Source organism: Mauremys mutica, chromosome 1, assembly GCF_020497125.1.
Source record: "Mauremys mutica isolate MM-2020 ecotype Southern chromosome 1, ASM2049712v1, whole genome shotgun sequence".
Classification (NCBI taxonomy): domain Eukaryota; kingdom Metazoa; phylum Chordata; order Testudines; family Geoemydidae; genus Mauremys; species Mauremys mutica.
The window spans coordinates 199,382,226-199,395,335 of NC_059072.1; the positions used below are offsets into that span (position 1 = coordinate 199,382,226).

Genomic DNA, 13,110 nt, shown 5'->3' on the forward strand with positions numbered 1-13,110 from the left:
CCTGCCTTGCAAGTTCAATCGACCAGTGTAAGTCAGTGTCACGTGAAATAAACATGGTTCCTGTCCCTGAAAAGAAAAAGAAAAAAATTCTAAGGACTTGAAGATACACAGCACCAACCTTCAATCATTTTAAAAGTTTCCACCCCTTCCCCCACCTCTCTCTCATTCACTAAATGCAAATAGCCTTCAGACCAGATAAGCAGCTGCTCCAAAATGGACACGCTGCTTCTCTCCTCAAGCAAACACTAGGTGATCCCCCCTCCCTGCTTCTGCTCAACAGGAGCTGTTTGTTTTTTAGATAAGCAGCTGGGGGGGGAGCCCTGAGTTCACAACAAAACAAAGAGAGGCATTTTTACTTAAAAAGCATTATGGGAAGGTTCTGGTGGTCAGTTATAGCATAGTAAGATTAATCAGTTTACACTGGCACCCCAGCGCTGCAAGAGCAGCGCTATAGTCGTTATTCCCCTTGCCGAGGTGGAGTGCATGCAGCGCTGTATGTGCCTTGCCAGTGTGGACGGGGAGTAAGTTGCAGTGCTGTAAAGCCACCACCAGTGCTGCAACTCTCAAGTGTAGCCAAGCCCTCACAGTAGGGCCATAAACCTCAGCTGGGGCCCCAAGGCGCTAGCAACAGAAATAACGATTGGTGTAATGAAATGGGCGGGGGCAGCTTCTCCTCCTTCCCCCTGAGAAATTACACTCTCACATATTAATTACTGTGATGGGTTTGCAATAAAACACCTAGTGCCCGCGGTTGGGCCAATCTGCCCCATGTTATTTGCATTGCAGCTGCCCTCCGAGGCCCGGACCAGGCTGAGGTGGGGGCATTCCGCTGGAAACTGCACAGACCTAGAAATGAGCCCGGCCAGGCCTGTTTTCACGCTGTCCGTGGGCAGGAACCACACACACAAACACAGCTGCCGGCTGGGGCGCGCGACCGCGGCAGCTGGCGGCGAGGGCGGGGGGGGGGCTATGACGTCACTCCCCACACCACCCCCGCCGGCTCTCGCGCTGGCGCTGCCCGGGTTTCTGGGAAGCGTCGCTGCTTCGCTGAAGCCCGGAGGCGTCTGCGCTGCGCTGCGCGAGACCGGGGCGTTCGGGCGGTGGCGCGAGGCGCGCGGCCGACGGCAGCACGAGCCCGCTCGCTGGAGCCCCCGCGGGAGGATGGCGCCGCCGGAGCTGCTGCTGCTCCCGCTGCTGCTGCTGCTGGGGCCGGCGCCCCTCGGTGCAGGTGAGCGCGGCGGCTTCGCCGGGGGGCGGGTTGTGGGGTCTGCGGCGCCCCCGCCCGGCCGATCTGCGCCCGCCGTAGCCGCGTGTCCAGCCTGCGGCCTCAGAGCCCCCCCGGCTCTGCCTGGCCGGGCTGGGTCTGCCGCGCCCCGCCCCGGGCCGCCAGCGGGAGCAGCCCCCATAGAAGCGGAGAAACAGGGCGGCCCCGGGCGCCAGGAGCGATGGGCCCAACGGGCTGTTAAAGTGGGTTCCTTAAACTGCCCTGCGGTGCCTTTTATTTAGCGTGACAGGGGCCGCAATGTGGGTCCGTGCCGTTCATTGGGGAGTGAATTAAACTAAACCGAATCAGGCTGTGTCTACACTACAGGATTGAGCACCTCGCTTCTGTCGGCGTACAGCCAGCGCAGTTATTAAATCGTGTGTGTGTGTGTGTGTGTGTGCAGCCTTGGCCCTTTGTGTGGGCGGTGAGGGTCTTCACCAGGAGCCTGTGTATCATTGTATTGTCAGTGTGGGGAAATTGCGGGGTAGCTCCTGAAAGCCTGTAACCATAGAGGTGAGCAACCCTGTGTCTACACTGAGGCTGCCTTGACCCTAATTACATCCCGAGGTGACGTGTTGGGGGAGCGGGCTCAAACAACCCCCAGATTTTTGCCAGGATAGGCGTTGGGCTGAGTGTGGCTGAAGTGAAGTGACATGCTTAGGAGAGGCACCAGCACCTAGTGCTCCTGCTGAGCCCTGCTAGGAGGTGCCTGGGGCAGCGAGGAGAGTCTGGGCGGCTCCAGGCCCCAGCACGCCAAGCGCATGCTTGAGGCGGCACACCGCGGGGGGCACTCTGCCGGCACCGCGAGGGCAGCAGGCAGGCTGCCTTCGGCGGCTTGCCTGCAGAGGCTCCGCTGGTCCTGCCTGCGGGAGGTCCGCCGAAGCCACGGGACCAGCGGACCCTCCACAGGCAAGCCGCCGAAGGCAGCCTGCCTGCCGTGCTTGGGGCGGCAAAATGCCTAGAGCTGCCCCTGCTGGGTGGGCATCACAGCTCCGCCAGAGGGAGCACAGGGAAGCCCACTGCATCCCATCCCTTCCTCACCCACAGCTGCAGTTACCGATGCTTGGCAGTAGGTGGCTGGAGCCTCTGCCCGCAGCAGGGAGGCAATGGGAGAAGTGAGGAAGGAGCTGTAATGAGAGTGGAGACAAGTTGGTGCCAGCTTGGAGCGGTTGTGGGAGGCACAGGCAGGGCCGGCTCTAGACCCCAGCGCGCCAAGCGCGCGTTTGGGGCAGCCTGCCGCCAGGTGGGCGGCAGGCGGTTCCGGTGGATCTGCCGCAGGCGTGCCTGTGGAGGGTCCGGTTATCCCGCGACTCCAGTGGACCTGCCACAGGCATGCCTGTGGAGGGTCCGCTGGTCCCGCGGTTCGGGTGGACCTCCCGCAGGCGTGCCTGCGGATGCTCCACCGGAGCCGCGAGACCAGCAGACCCTCCGCAGGCACGTCTGCAGGAGGTCCACCGGAGCCGCGGGATCGGCGACCGCCAGAGCGTCCCCTGCGGCGTGCTGCCCTGCTTGGGGCGGCGCAATTGCTAGAGCTGCCCCTGGGCACAGGAGGAGTGGGAAAGGGCCCAGAGGCGAGGCGTGAGGCGGACATGTGCCCCCAACAACCTTTAAATTATGCCCAGCCCATTATCAAGAGTTAAGTGTCGCCTCTGATTACATCGACCGTGATGCCACACTGCTCAGGGAGGTGGTGTTACTATATTGGAGTAAAGAGGCACTTGCATTGGCAGGAGCCAAATTTAAGTGAAAACACTTTCACAGCTAGGTCAACACAAAGCAACTTACGTTGACCTAGTCCTGTTGTGTAGGCCGGGCTCTGTGACACAAGGTGGGTGAGGTAATATGTTTTATTGGACCAATTAATTTTGGTGAGATAGACAAGCTTACACAGAGCTCTTCTGGTCTGGGACAGGTACTCAGTGTCACACTTAATTACAAGATGGAGCAGTCATGGTGGGGAAGGAAGGGAGGAAAGATGCTGGAGTGGGAAGGTTAGCAGGTTACTGAATTTTGTAATAAGCCATAAATCCAGTGGCCCTGTACAGTCGATGATTTTTAATGTTTAGCAACGTTCTAAATTTAAGCTCCCAGGCTTGTCTTTTGAAGGTGTTGTGTAGGTTTCCTTTGAGAATGAGGACAGAGAGGTCAGATATGGAGTGATCACTTTGTGAAAAGTGTGCACCCACAGGGTGATGTGGTATTTTTGTCTTATTTTCTGTGTGAGTTCATTCGAGAGTGTAGTGATTGTCTGATTTCACCCACGTAGTTGTTGTTTGGGTATTTAGTGCACTGGATGAGGTACATCACATGTGATAGGCATGTATGGGACCCATGGATCTTGAAAGGAGCGTTGTCGAGGTTGTTGGTCATTGTACCAGTAGAGAGATGTCTGCAGGTTTTGCATCTGTTGTTCTGGCAGGGACTGGTGCTGCTTTGAGTTGATGTGTCCTGATCTGCTGAGAACTTGCTTCTGATGAGGTGTGTGTGTGTGTGTGTTGCTGGGGAGAGGATGTTTGAAGGCCAGAAGAGGAGGTTCAGGAAAGATTGAAGTATGAGTTGTAATTGTTTGATACCCCATATAGGTTCCATTGTGGGATGATAGGTGGTAACTTAGTTCCTTTTTCCCCTTAGGACTGGAGAGTTGTTAACAGGCCACTTCACCTTGAATGGTCCCTTGAGATATGTGGTGACTACCTATGCTGAACAATCTGTTTCCTCTTGTATTTTGCTGTGCCACTCTGAGGGCTTGTCTACACCATGCAGCTTTTAGCGACAGGGCTGTGTCGACACAGCCTTGCCAAAAAAGGGTGTTTACGCAAGCCAAATTTTAGTGACACTTTGTCATCACCTTTGCCATCAAAATACTTCCACCCCTGCAAGTGGCATTCAGTTTGTCGGCAGGAGAGCGCTCCTGCTGACAAAGCTGCGTTCACACTGCCACTTGCTGCGGCAAAACTTTTATCTTTCGGGAGAAGCTTTTTTAAGCACCCATGAAAGACAAAAGTTTTGTGGACAACTTGGCAATGTAGTACCTTTCCCAGACCTGAAGAAGAGCTCTGTATAAGCTCAAAAGCTTGTGTCTCTCACCAACAGAAGTTGATCCAGTAAAAGATATTACCTCACCCATCTTGTCTCTCTAATATCCTGACATCAACATGTCTACAATACCAGTGCATAAACTGAATTAAGGCTACTTCAGTTCTCATTGAGGGCAACCACACTGGGGTTTAATGTGGTTTAACTTATGCACTTCAAATTCACACTTGAATTCAGATTGATTTTTCTTGAGTGTCCTTGTGTAGACAAGCCCTATGATTCTCTGTCCACTGTAAACCAGTAACACAAGCCCCATTGGAGACATCCTTGACTCCTCCATCCCCCTGTTCACTGTAGCCAGCTACATCAAGGTAAAGCTACAGATTGCTTGGTCTGCACTCATGTTTTATGACGTGTCAGCTATCGTGTGCTAGGTATCACCTTGTAAAAACAACTCCATTTTTCCTGGGGTAGATGTGCTCTAAGAGGGCTTTTGAATTGTGTTCAGGCAAGGGCTTGTGTGCATGGCGGGGTAATGCACACTATAGTGTGCAGTTTCTGAACCACACTAACATATTGCACACCAGCATCTTGGTCCGTGTAGACCCTGCTGGGGCTCATTAAAGGTTTCCTAGTGCACTTTAACATAGGGCTGGCTATATTATTTTATCACAAGGGAATATTTGAATATAGATTGAGCAGATGAAGGGATTTAAAAAAAAATCCATGCAACCGTGGATGGTTATGTAATGCAGAGTGATAATCATCATGTGAATTATCAATCTGTTTGAATTAGGACTGAGACTGACAGCTTTCTCTCCCCCCCCCCCCCCTTTAATGATTTGGCACTCCTGTCTGTATACTTTATTGGCTATTCTTATTGTAAAATAACTCTCAGCTAGTGTTCATATAGGGACACTGAGCACTTTCATGTTCTTCCACTTGTTCACAATATTAATGTAAAAAGTGATATTAATAAAGACAGATACAACTCAGAGTTTGAAATAAAAAACAAAAAACGTCTTGATCACACAAAATACTATTATTTTTTCTTACATTTATTTTAGTGTACAACTATTGTTGGCATTTGTGAGTGTATCTCTGTTGCAGTGGAGAAAAGAAATGGGAATTCTCAGGTCTTTACTGAAAGAGTTGGAGTTTATGGGAAAGGATGTGTGTTTCATTGGGTGTTAAGAGGGGAAAGAGGCATATGGAAAGGGGTGTACAAGGGTGGTCTGCCTATCTGGGGAGCTGGCCACCAGTGACATTCCTTAGAGATTACTGCTACACTTGTGTTTGGTGACACACTCAATCTTGTGTGTGTCGTCTTTTACAAAGATAAACTCTTTAGTCGTCCTATGAATAGATGAAATAACCTTTAAAACTGGGGCTGAGACTGAAAACAAACACAAGATAACTTTAGATGTGAAAATAGTTTCTTGTGGTTGTCTGAAGTTTCTTTTCCATGATGTGTTAATGTATGACTGTAATATTTTCCAGTGAAATAAACTATTTGTGTGTGAGAGAACAAAAGGGAACCCTCAAATAAATGTTTGTTATGAAAGTGCTTTGAGGATTTCTCTGAAGTGAACTTAAGGGCGCATGGTTTGGGCAGGGCTGCCCAGAGGGGGAGGGCAAGTGGGGCAATTTGCCCCAGGTCCCGCAGGGGCCCCCACAAGAGTTTTTCGGGGGCCCTGGAGCAGGGTCCTTCACTCGCTCCGGGGGCCCCAGAAAACTCTCTCAGGGCCCAGGCCCCCGGAGCTTCTTCTGCTCCGGGTTTTCAGCAGCAATTTGGCGGCAGGGGGGTCCTTCCGCTCCGGGATCCGCCGCCGAAGTGCCAGGTCTTCGGCAATTCAGCGGCGGGGGCCCCCTGCCGCCGAAGACCCCAGGCCTCCTGAATCCTCTGGGCGGCCCTGAGTTTGGGGACTTTCCATGTGTACATATGTACAAATGGAGTGAGATAAGTGGCAGTTCCTTTGAAGTCAAAAGGACATGGCCAACTTCAAAATCACACTTCTGTCTGGAGTTTTGTACCACCTACCGTTATAGTAATCTTAGGGAGTAACTTATAAGTAAAAAGTCAATGAAACATTTTTTCTATTTAGTTTTGCATTTGACAGCACTGTGTATAGTTAGTTTTACTGATTCTCTTGGATAGCCAGCTAGCTCCTAGTCCTGCAAACATTCACATTTATATTTAACTTCACACCAGGAGTATCCAGTTGAGTTAGTTGTGAATTCAATGGAACTACTCATGTGCACGAGGCTAAATGTGTATGTGTTTACATAATTTGAGGTTTTGATCATTTTCACCTTAGCTGAAAAAAAATTGTAAACATTAAGAGGAGAATAATTTTGAAAAATAAAGAGTGCTCTATCAGAAACTGGATTTTTTTAAAATAATCATTTAAAAACATTAAAGTTGACAATGTCCCTTTAAAGATCACATGAGCCACTTTAATCTGCTTGTGTTAAAATAGACAATGCTTTTATTTTTTTAAAAAGTAAAACCTTTATAGTGTTAGAACGTGAATGCTTTTGTTGAAGAAAACAATATGCTAAATTTCATGTTGTTCTTTTCACCCAAATCATAAATAGCCCTCCCTTTTTACACCTCTGCTCTCTGGCCCTGGAAATATCCAGTCACTCTTTAGCTACAGTTTTTCCTCTTCCACTGTAACTAGTCTTTGCCATAACATGGTGTCTAGCTAAAGTAAGAGCATATGTTTGTGGCTGGAGCTGCTCTGCTAGACAGATGTTTGATTAGTAAGAACGTTATTTCCTCCTTTTCTTCCTTCCTGATCATCATACAACATAAGCTTCTTAGCATACTGTATATGGTTAACTGAAAAGAGTGGTGAGTTTGAATGTGTTGCAGAATTTCTTAGATATAGTCCAGGGATTCTCAGATTCGGGGTCACGAGGTTATTACATGGGCGGTTGTGAGCTGTCAGCCTCCACCCCAAACCCTGCTTTGCCTCCATCATTTATAATAGTGTTAAATATATAAAAAAGTGTTTTTAATCTAAAAGGGGGGTTGCTCTCAGAGGCTTGCTGTGTGAAAGAGATCACCTGTACAAAACTTTGAGAACCACTGATATAGTCCATGAAGGGTCACTGAACTTCTTTCTCTCCAATTCCTGTGATCTCATGAATTATGGCCCCAGGAGCTAACACTTTTCTGCTGATAGCACTTGACATCTTTAGCACCCTCCTCCCTTTAAAAAAATAAAATAATAATTTGGCAGATTTTTCTTGTGGGATACTTGGTTGAACTTATGAGTGTTACATTGGACAAGCATGTTTTCTAAAATAGATTTTAAAAATTGTTATAACAAAGTAAAAGGGATACAATCAATATTTGTATATTAAACTAAGCTTTATTACTGATATCCCATTAGAAACTTAAAGTGTATTTCTATTCTGAAAAGTGGCTGAGAATTTTTTTGAGATTCCTGATTTACTGCTTCAGTGAATTCCAGCTCAGAATTGCTCAGTTTGTGTCTCCCCCTACCTATTCCCTGCCCTTCCTGTCAGCCCCTGCAGTCTAAGCTTGGAAGCCAAGTCAAAAGTCAAGACTACGTTCTTTTTGGCTCACAGGTCATTACCAGTAATAAATATTCAGTTCAGCTGCTGCCCTCTATTACACCTGTGACCCCATTGACTTCAATTAATGCCCATAGTTAAACCTCTGCTACCCTATTCCTTTCACTGAGGGTTGCATAATTCAAAGACAATGATGTTGCAAAAGTGGTCTTGCAAATGGAATTTATTTAACCACTGTAATGTTACATGAGTAAAAAAATAATCTTTCATTCTCTGTTATGTTACTTTTTCAGAGCAGACAGTAGTAAAAAATGTGATCTTTTTCACAAAATTGTGCTCATATGATCTTGCATACATACAGAGTACAGATCAGCTGAGGAAAAAGGAGCCATTTTTACACACTCACCCTTCAGAGTGGAAACACTTAAGTTTTGATCTGAAAACAGATTAGATTTTTATCTCATCAACTATGCAACTTCTTTTTTTTGACATCTGAAAATGGAGGCAGCTTTCTGGAAATCCTCTACTTCCTGTGTACTGGCAGGGTGGTATGTTCTTGTGCCATGCATGCTCTGCACCAGGGATCGGCAACCTTTGGCACGCGGCACGCCAGGGTAAGCCCCCTGGTGGGCCGGGCCGGTTTGTTTACCTCCTGCGTCCGCAGGTTTGGCTGATCGCGGCTCCCACTGGCCGCGGTTCACCGCTCCAGGCCAATGGGGGCTGCGGGAAGAAGCACAGGCCGAGGGATGTGCTGGCTGCCGCTTCCCGCAGACCCCATTGGCCTGGAGCGGTGAACTGCGGCCAGTGAGAGCTGCGATTGGCTGAACCTGAGGATGCGGCAGATAAACAAACCGGCCCGGCTAGCCAGGGGGCTTATCCTGGCGGGCCATGTACCAAAGGTTGCCGATCCCTGCCTTGCACTATAGAATTAGGTAACAGTCTTTCCTTCCATTTCTTAAAGGAATATTTTATTAAAAAAGTGGGATAGTTGCTGTCTGAAGAGTTACCATATGTTATGTATAAAACAAATAAAATAGAAAGCCTGCAAGTTTCATTTTGTTTATCGCCACTCTTACGCACACACAATAAGTGTGTCTTCCCTTTGCCTGCCACTATTTTCCTTTCTTCAAAATAACAAAAAAATCTGTTCAAGACTGATTCCCATTTCCTCACCATCTCCAACCTCCTGAAATAAAAAGATGCAAAGTATTGGTCCATCTTCAGTCTCTGCTCATTCTTGTTTGTGTCTTGATGCATTTTTACCCTTTTTATGGAGGAGACTAATCTGCGCTACTCTTGCTCAAGAGGAAATGTTGCATTGCTGCAAAGGAATCCCAGGGTCATACTGTGTGGAGAAGTCTTTGTGGTGATTGCATCTCAAAGTATATTGTAGCAGGGAGAAAGCTCATAGATCTTCTGGGTCCATTTTACAGCTGTGGAATGGTAGAAAGCAGCAGAGGCACATCTAGTAGAGCTTCTGCCCAGAGATCCAAGTGTTGAAAGCTGGCACTGCACTTGCTTTTTAAATGCTTTGGCTGACATGCATTCAGAACCAGTGAATTCTTCCATGCACTAAGTCTTGAAACTCTGTATAAAAAGAGAAAAAAATGAATCCCAATTAATAGAGATTTCTCCTCTGTAACAGGCTAAGAAGCCGTGAATTATCTTGCTATTTCAATAGGCTTGAGTACTTTTTAACTGTACTAAACTTGGTATTCTATTTTAATTTTTAACATGTAAAGATTACTGTTGTGGAACTGATGTCACACATCCTTAAACTTTGTGTACAATAACATTTTCCCCAACCTCTTCCTGTCTCTCCCCCTCTCCCTGCCCCAACATTTTTGTAGGCCAGATGAATCTGACGAGCCCTCAGAATGTTCAAGTCGATGTTGTAAACACAAATTTCACTCTAAGATGGAGCTGGGGTAGTGAGAATGACTTCAGTGTGACATTTTCAGCTCAATACCAACGGTAAGCTTACTATTTTACTGTGAGCCAAAATTATTTGACATCCATTTCTACAGAAGGTAAGAAGGGGAAAAAACAAAATAAAAACCCACCACTGCGGTTTGTTTGTTTATTGGTATAAAAATTCTTTAAAATAAGCAGAAGAGCACACTGGTGATCCAAGAAAAGTGATGCTTTTATAGTGGTTTGTGCGCTTCTTTTCATCACTGTGTATAGTTTGAGCATATAGCCACGTTTTTAACATTGTAACTGTTTTTGGTTACAAGAGTTTCAAAACACTGATGTTAGTGTTTTGAAGTGGTGCTAATCTTCTTTAATTCACGGAGCTTTGGGAGTCCTGGCCTTCTAGCAGTGCATCCTTACACCCAGGCTGTCCCAAAGTGTGAACTGCTAAATTTGGGAATCTACAAGCATTTTAGGGGAATTTCACTACACAGTGCCTAGTCAACATCATCAACTGTTGTGACTCTGGCTGGTGCAGTAGTCCTCAGTAGACTATGCATGTTTGTTGCAACACTTGGGGTATCCAGAACCATAAGCCACTGTTACCTGCAAGGCAAGGTTAAGACTTAGCAGAGTCTCAAGGTGTATGCTGGTGAAGCCGATAGACTGATGTGGCAGGGAGCTGACACACAGTTTAAGCTCCAGCAAAACTCTCCCTTGCTGAGGGGTAAAATGCAGAGAATCCCAGTTCCTAACCCCCTAGAAAACCATTCCCCTACAGCATCCAGACCCTGTCACTTGGTGCCCACAGAAATACCAAGTGTGCTGTCTCAAAAAAGACAGACTACGCACCAGTCTGTTGGCTCAGCTGAGATTGCACACTTCACTTTAATATAACAGCACTGATGTGATTAATAAATTTAATTTTAGTTTTATGTAATGAACAGAGATTTAAGTGACACTAAACAGATAATATAAATAGAAAAGAATACAAGTAAAACAAATAAAACACGCTTCCTAGTGTCTATAATTTAACAAATTACAATCCTGGTCTCAGGCAATTTCTCACCTACAGTCCATTTTCAGCATCCTCAACCCATGTTGTTGGGGGATCTACCTTTCAGATTCCAAGTGTGTTTGGCCCCTTTTTGTCTCTTAAGTGATGGATGCACAAAGGAGTCCCCTTTCTTTCCTTTTATAATCTAGAAAACCTTTGAAACGTATTTGAAAAATAAACCTAGGAAAAGTTCCTCTCTCCTGTTTCTTGTTCTTCATGGTGCAGGTGCCAAGCCCCTTCATTCTCTGGTCAACCTGCTTATTCAATTGACTTGATCATTTTGTTTACCTTAGATGCAAATGTACTTTTATTGTCCTTTTCTTGTAATCAAGCCATACTGTTTTTCTCATCTGCCTGTTAGCTTGATCCATGGAGACAGGCAAATCCACATTCCTTTATCTAGGGCAGGTATCGGCAACCTTTGGCTTGCCAATCCCTGATCTAGGACAAGCTTGTTTATCAAATGCCTCCACAACATATTTAACATAAGAATGGCCATACTGGGTCAGACCGTGGTCCATCTAGCACAGGATCCTATCTTCTGACAGTAGCTGGTGCCAGATGCTTGGGAGGGAATGAACAGAACAGGGAAGATATCAAGTGATCCATCCCCTGTCCTCCATTCCCAGCTTTTGGCATTTTGATGATTAGTGACACTGTGATTGGGTGTAAAGGCTGCACACGGATGAGGAAGGGGCCAGAGAGGATCTGGCAGGAGGGTTAACCCCACCACTCTGGCCCTGTCAATCATGGCTGATAGGGAGGAGGGTCTTTAAAAAGGAGGAAGCTGCAATCAGCAGTGGGGGAAAGAGCAGGATCACCCTAAGCAGCAGAATGCAGGAGTGACTCCTGAAGCTGTGGAGGGAGCTTCTGGGCAGGAAACCTTCAAACTGACCCTGAGGAGAGTGCAGTGGACTCTCAGGGCAAGACAGACAAGCTGAGCCCATCCCAGAAACCAAGCCAGAGCGATTTCCCCAAACCCATTGCACAGGGACTGGATTGTTGGCAGCACTATAGACTTGCCACTTCCCCCACCCCCATTTGCTGGGATCACAAGGAGGGAGTATCCTTGAATGTGTGGGAGTTCTTGACTTTCATTTTGATCTTCCAGTCAGAGAGACTTAAGGAGCTCCACAAAGGGATAGAACCCCCCTGGTAATAGTGGGGAAGTGGGGCCTGGGTTGTGACCACCCAGTGTAGTTCACTGGATGTGGTCAGGTTCCCCCACTGCCTAAGCGAGGAACCATCAAGGACTTCATTATAGACACTCGGAGCATGGGGTTGTGTCCCTGACCACCTTGGCTAATAGCCACTGATGAACCTGTCCTCTGCAAGAGCATATTAAGAACATATTTCCAGCATATATATATATGAACTCCTTATACACAACTCATACGTACATCACACAATGATATTCATGACAAGTGTCACCAGTTTTCATATGATACATTACAAGACATTGTTGGGCTAATTATTCTGACTCTGTGTTGGTTGTAGTGAGTTTACCAGACCTGTTGGGATTTATTGTTACATAACCATGTGCCCTTTGCCAGTTGCCATAAAGGAGCTCTTAGGGTCATAGTTGGATGATGTGATGACTTATGTGTGGGGCCCTCACAGCCATGAAGTCTGCTCTCCTCTGTGAAATCTGCCAGGGAGGGGCAGGGCTGGGGGCACCCCAGCCTGGGCTTCTATCATGCACCAGACTCTGGCTGCTAGTCCTGGTGGGGCTGGGGACTTGCTTGCTTTTCTCTTTCAGGGTGCTCCTGGGGCTGGTGAGACCCACCTCTGGGAACCTCCCCCAGCTGCAGGAAGCCCCACACCTCCACTGTGTCCTTCCCCCGTCGCTCCCCAGCGGTGGGCAGAGGAGTCATTGTACATGGAGCAGCAGCAGAGTTTCTTGCAGATTGCGGGGGGAGGGTGGGTCCCAGAGGTGGATCTGACCCAGCCCTGGGAGCAGCCCCTGCAGGAGAAAAAAAAGTCCTATCCCTCTCCAGCCTGGCCAAGACTAGCAGCTGGAGCCTGATGGATAGTAGGACCCCCCCAGCTGGGGTGTCCCCAGCCAACAGCATCAGAACTGGGGTGGCTAGGGGGCCATGCCCCTCCACTGTTTAATGTGGGCATAGTTTGGGGGGCAGAGGGCAGCATTGCCCCCACAAACTGCAAGACTTGCATAGTTATCAGCTCCCCTGCTGCCTACAGTGTGCAGTTGCTGTCCCCTGCCCCCAAACTATGCCCTTGTTAAAAAGGTGGGGGGGACATGGCTCCCAGTCCTGCAGTTGCAGCACTGGTG

At 47.8% G+C, this 13,110-nt stretch overlaps 1 protein-coding gene across 2 annotated transcripts in view; it reads left to right on the forward strand.

The window, feature by feature from the left end:
• Nucleotides 1-1,054: 1,054 nt before the first annotated feature.
• Nucleotides 1,055-13,110, forward strand: part of IFNAR1 (interferon alpha and beta receptor subunit 1) — a 36,507-nt gene continuing 24,451 nt past the window's right edge. Inside the window, exons 1-2 of one of the 2 annotated variants that reach the window (XM_045006811.1) lie at nt 1,055-1,228; nt 9,697-9,820. In XM_045006811.1, the coding sequence (XP_044862746.1) occupies nt 1,162-1,228; nt 9,697-9,820 (191 nt within the window). In that variant the 5' untranslated portion in view covers nt 1,055-1,161. The remainder of the gene's footprint in view (nt 1,229-9,696; nt 9,821-13,110) is intronic. The other variant, XM_045006818.1, reaches the window with a different exon arrangement.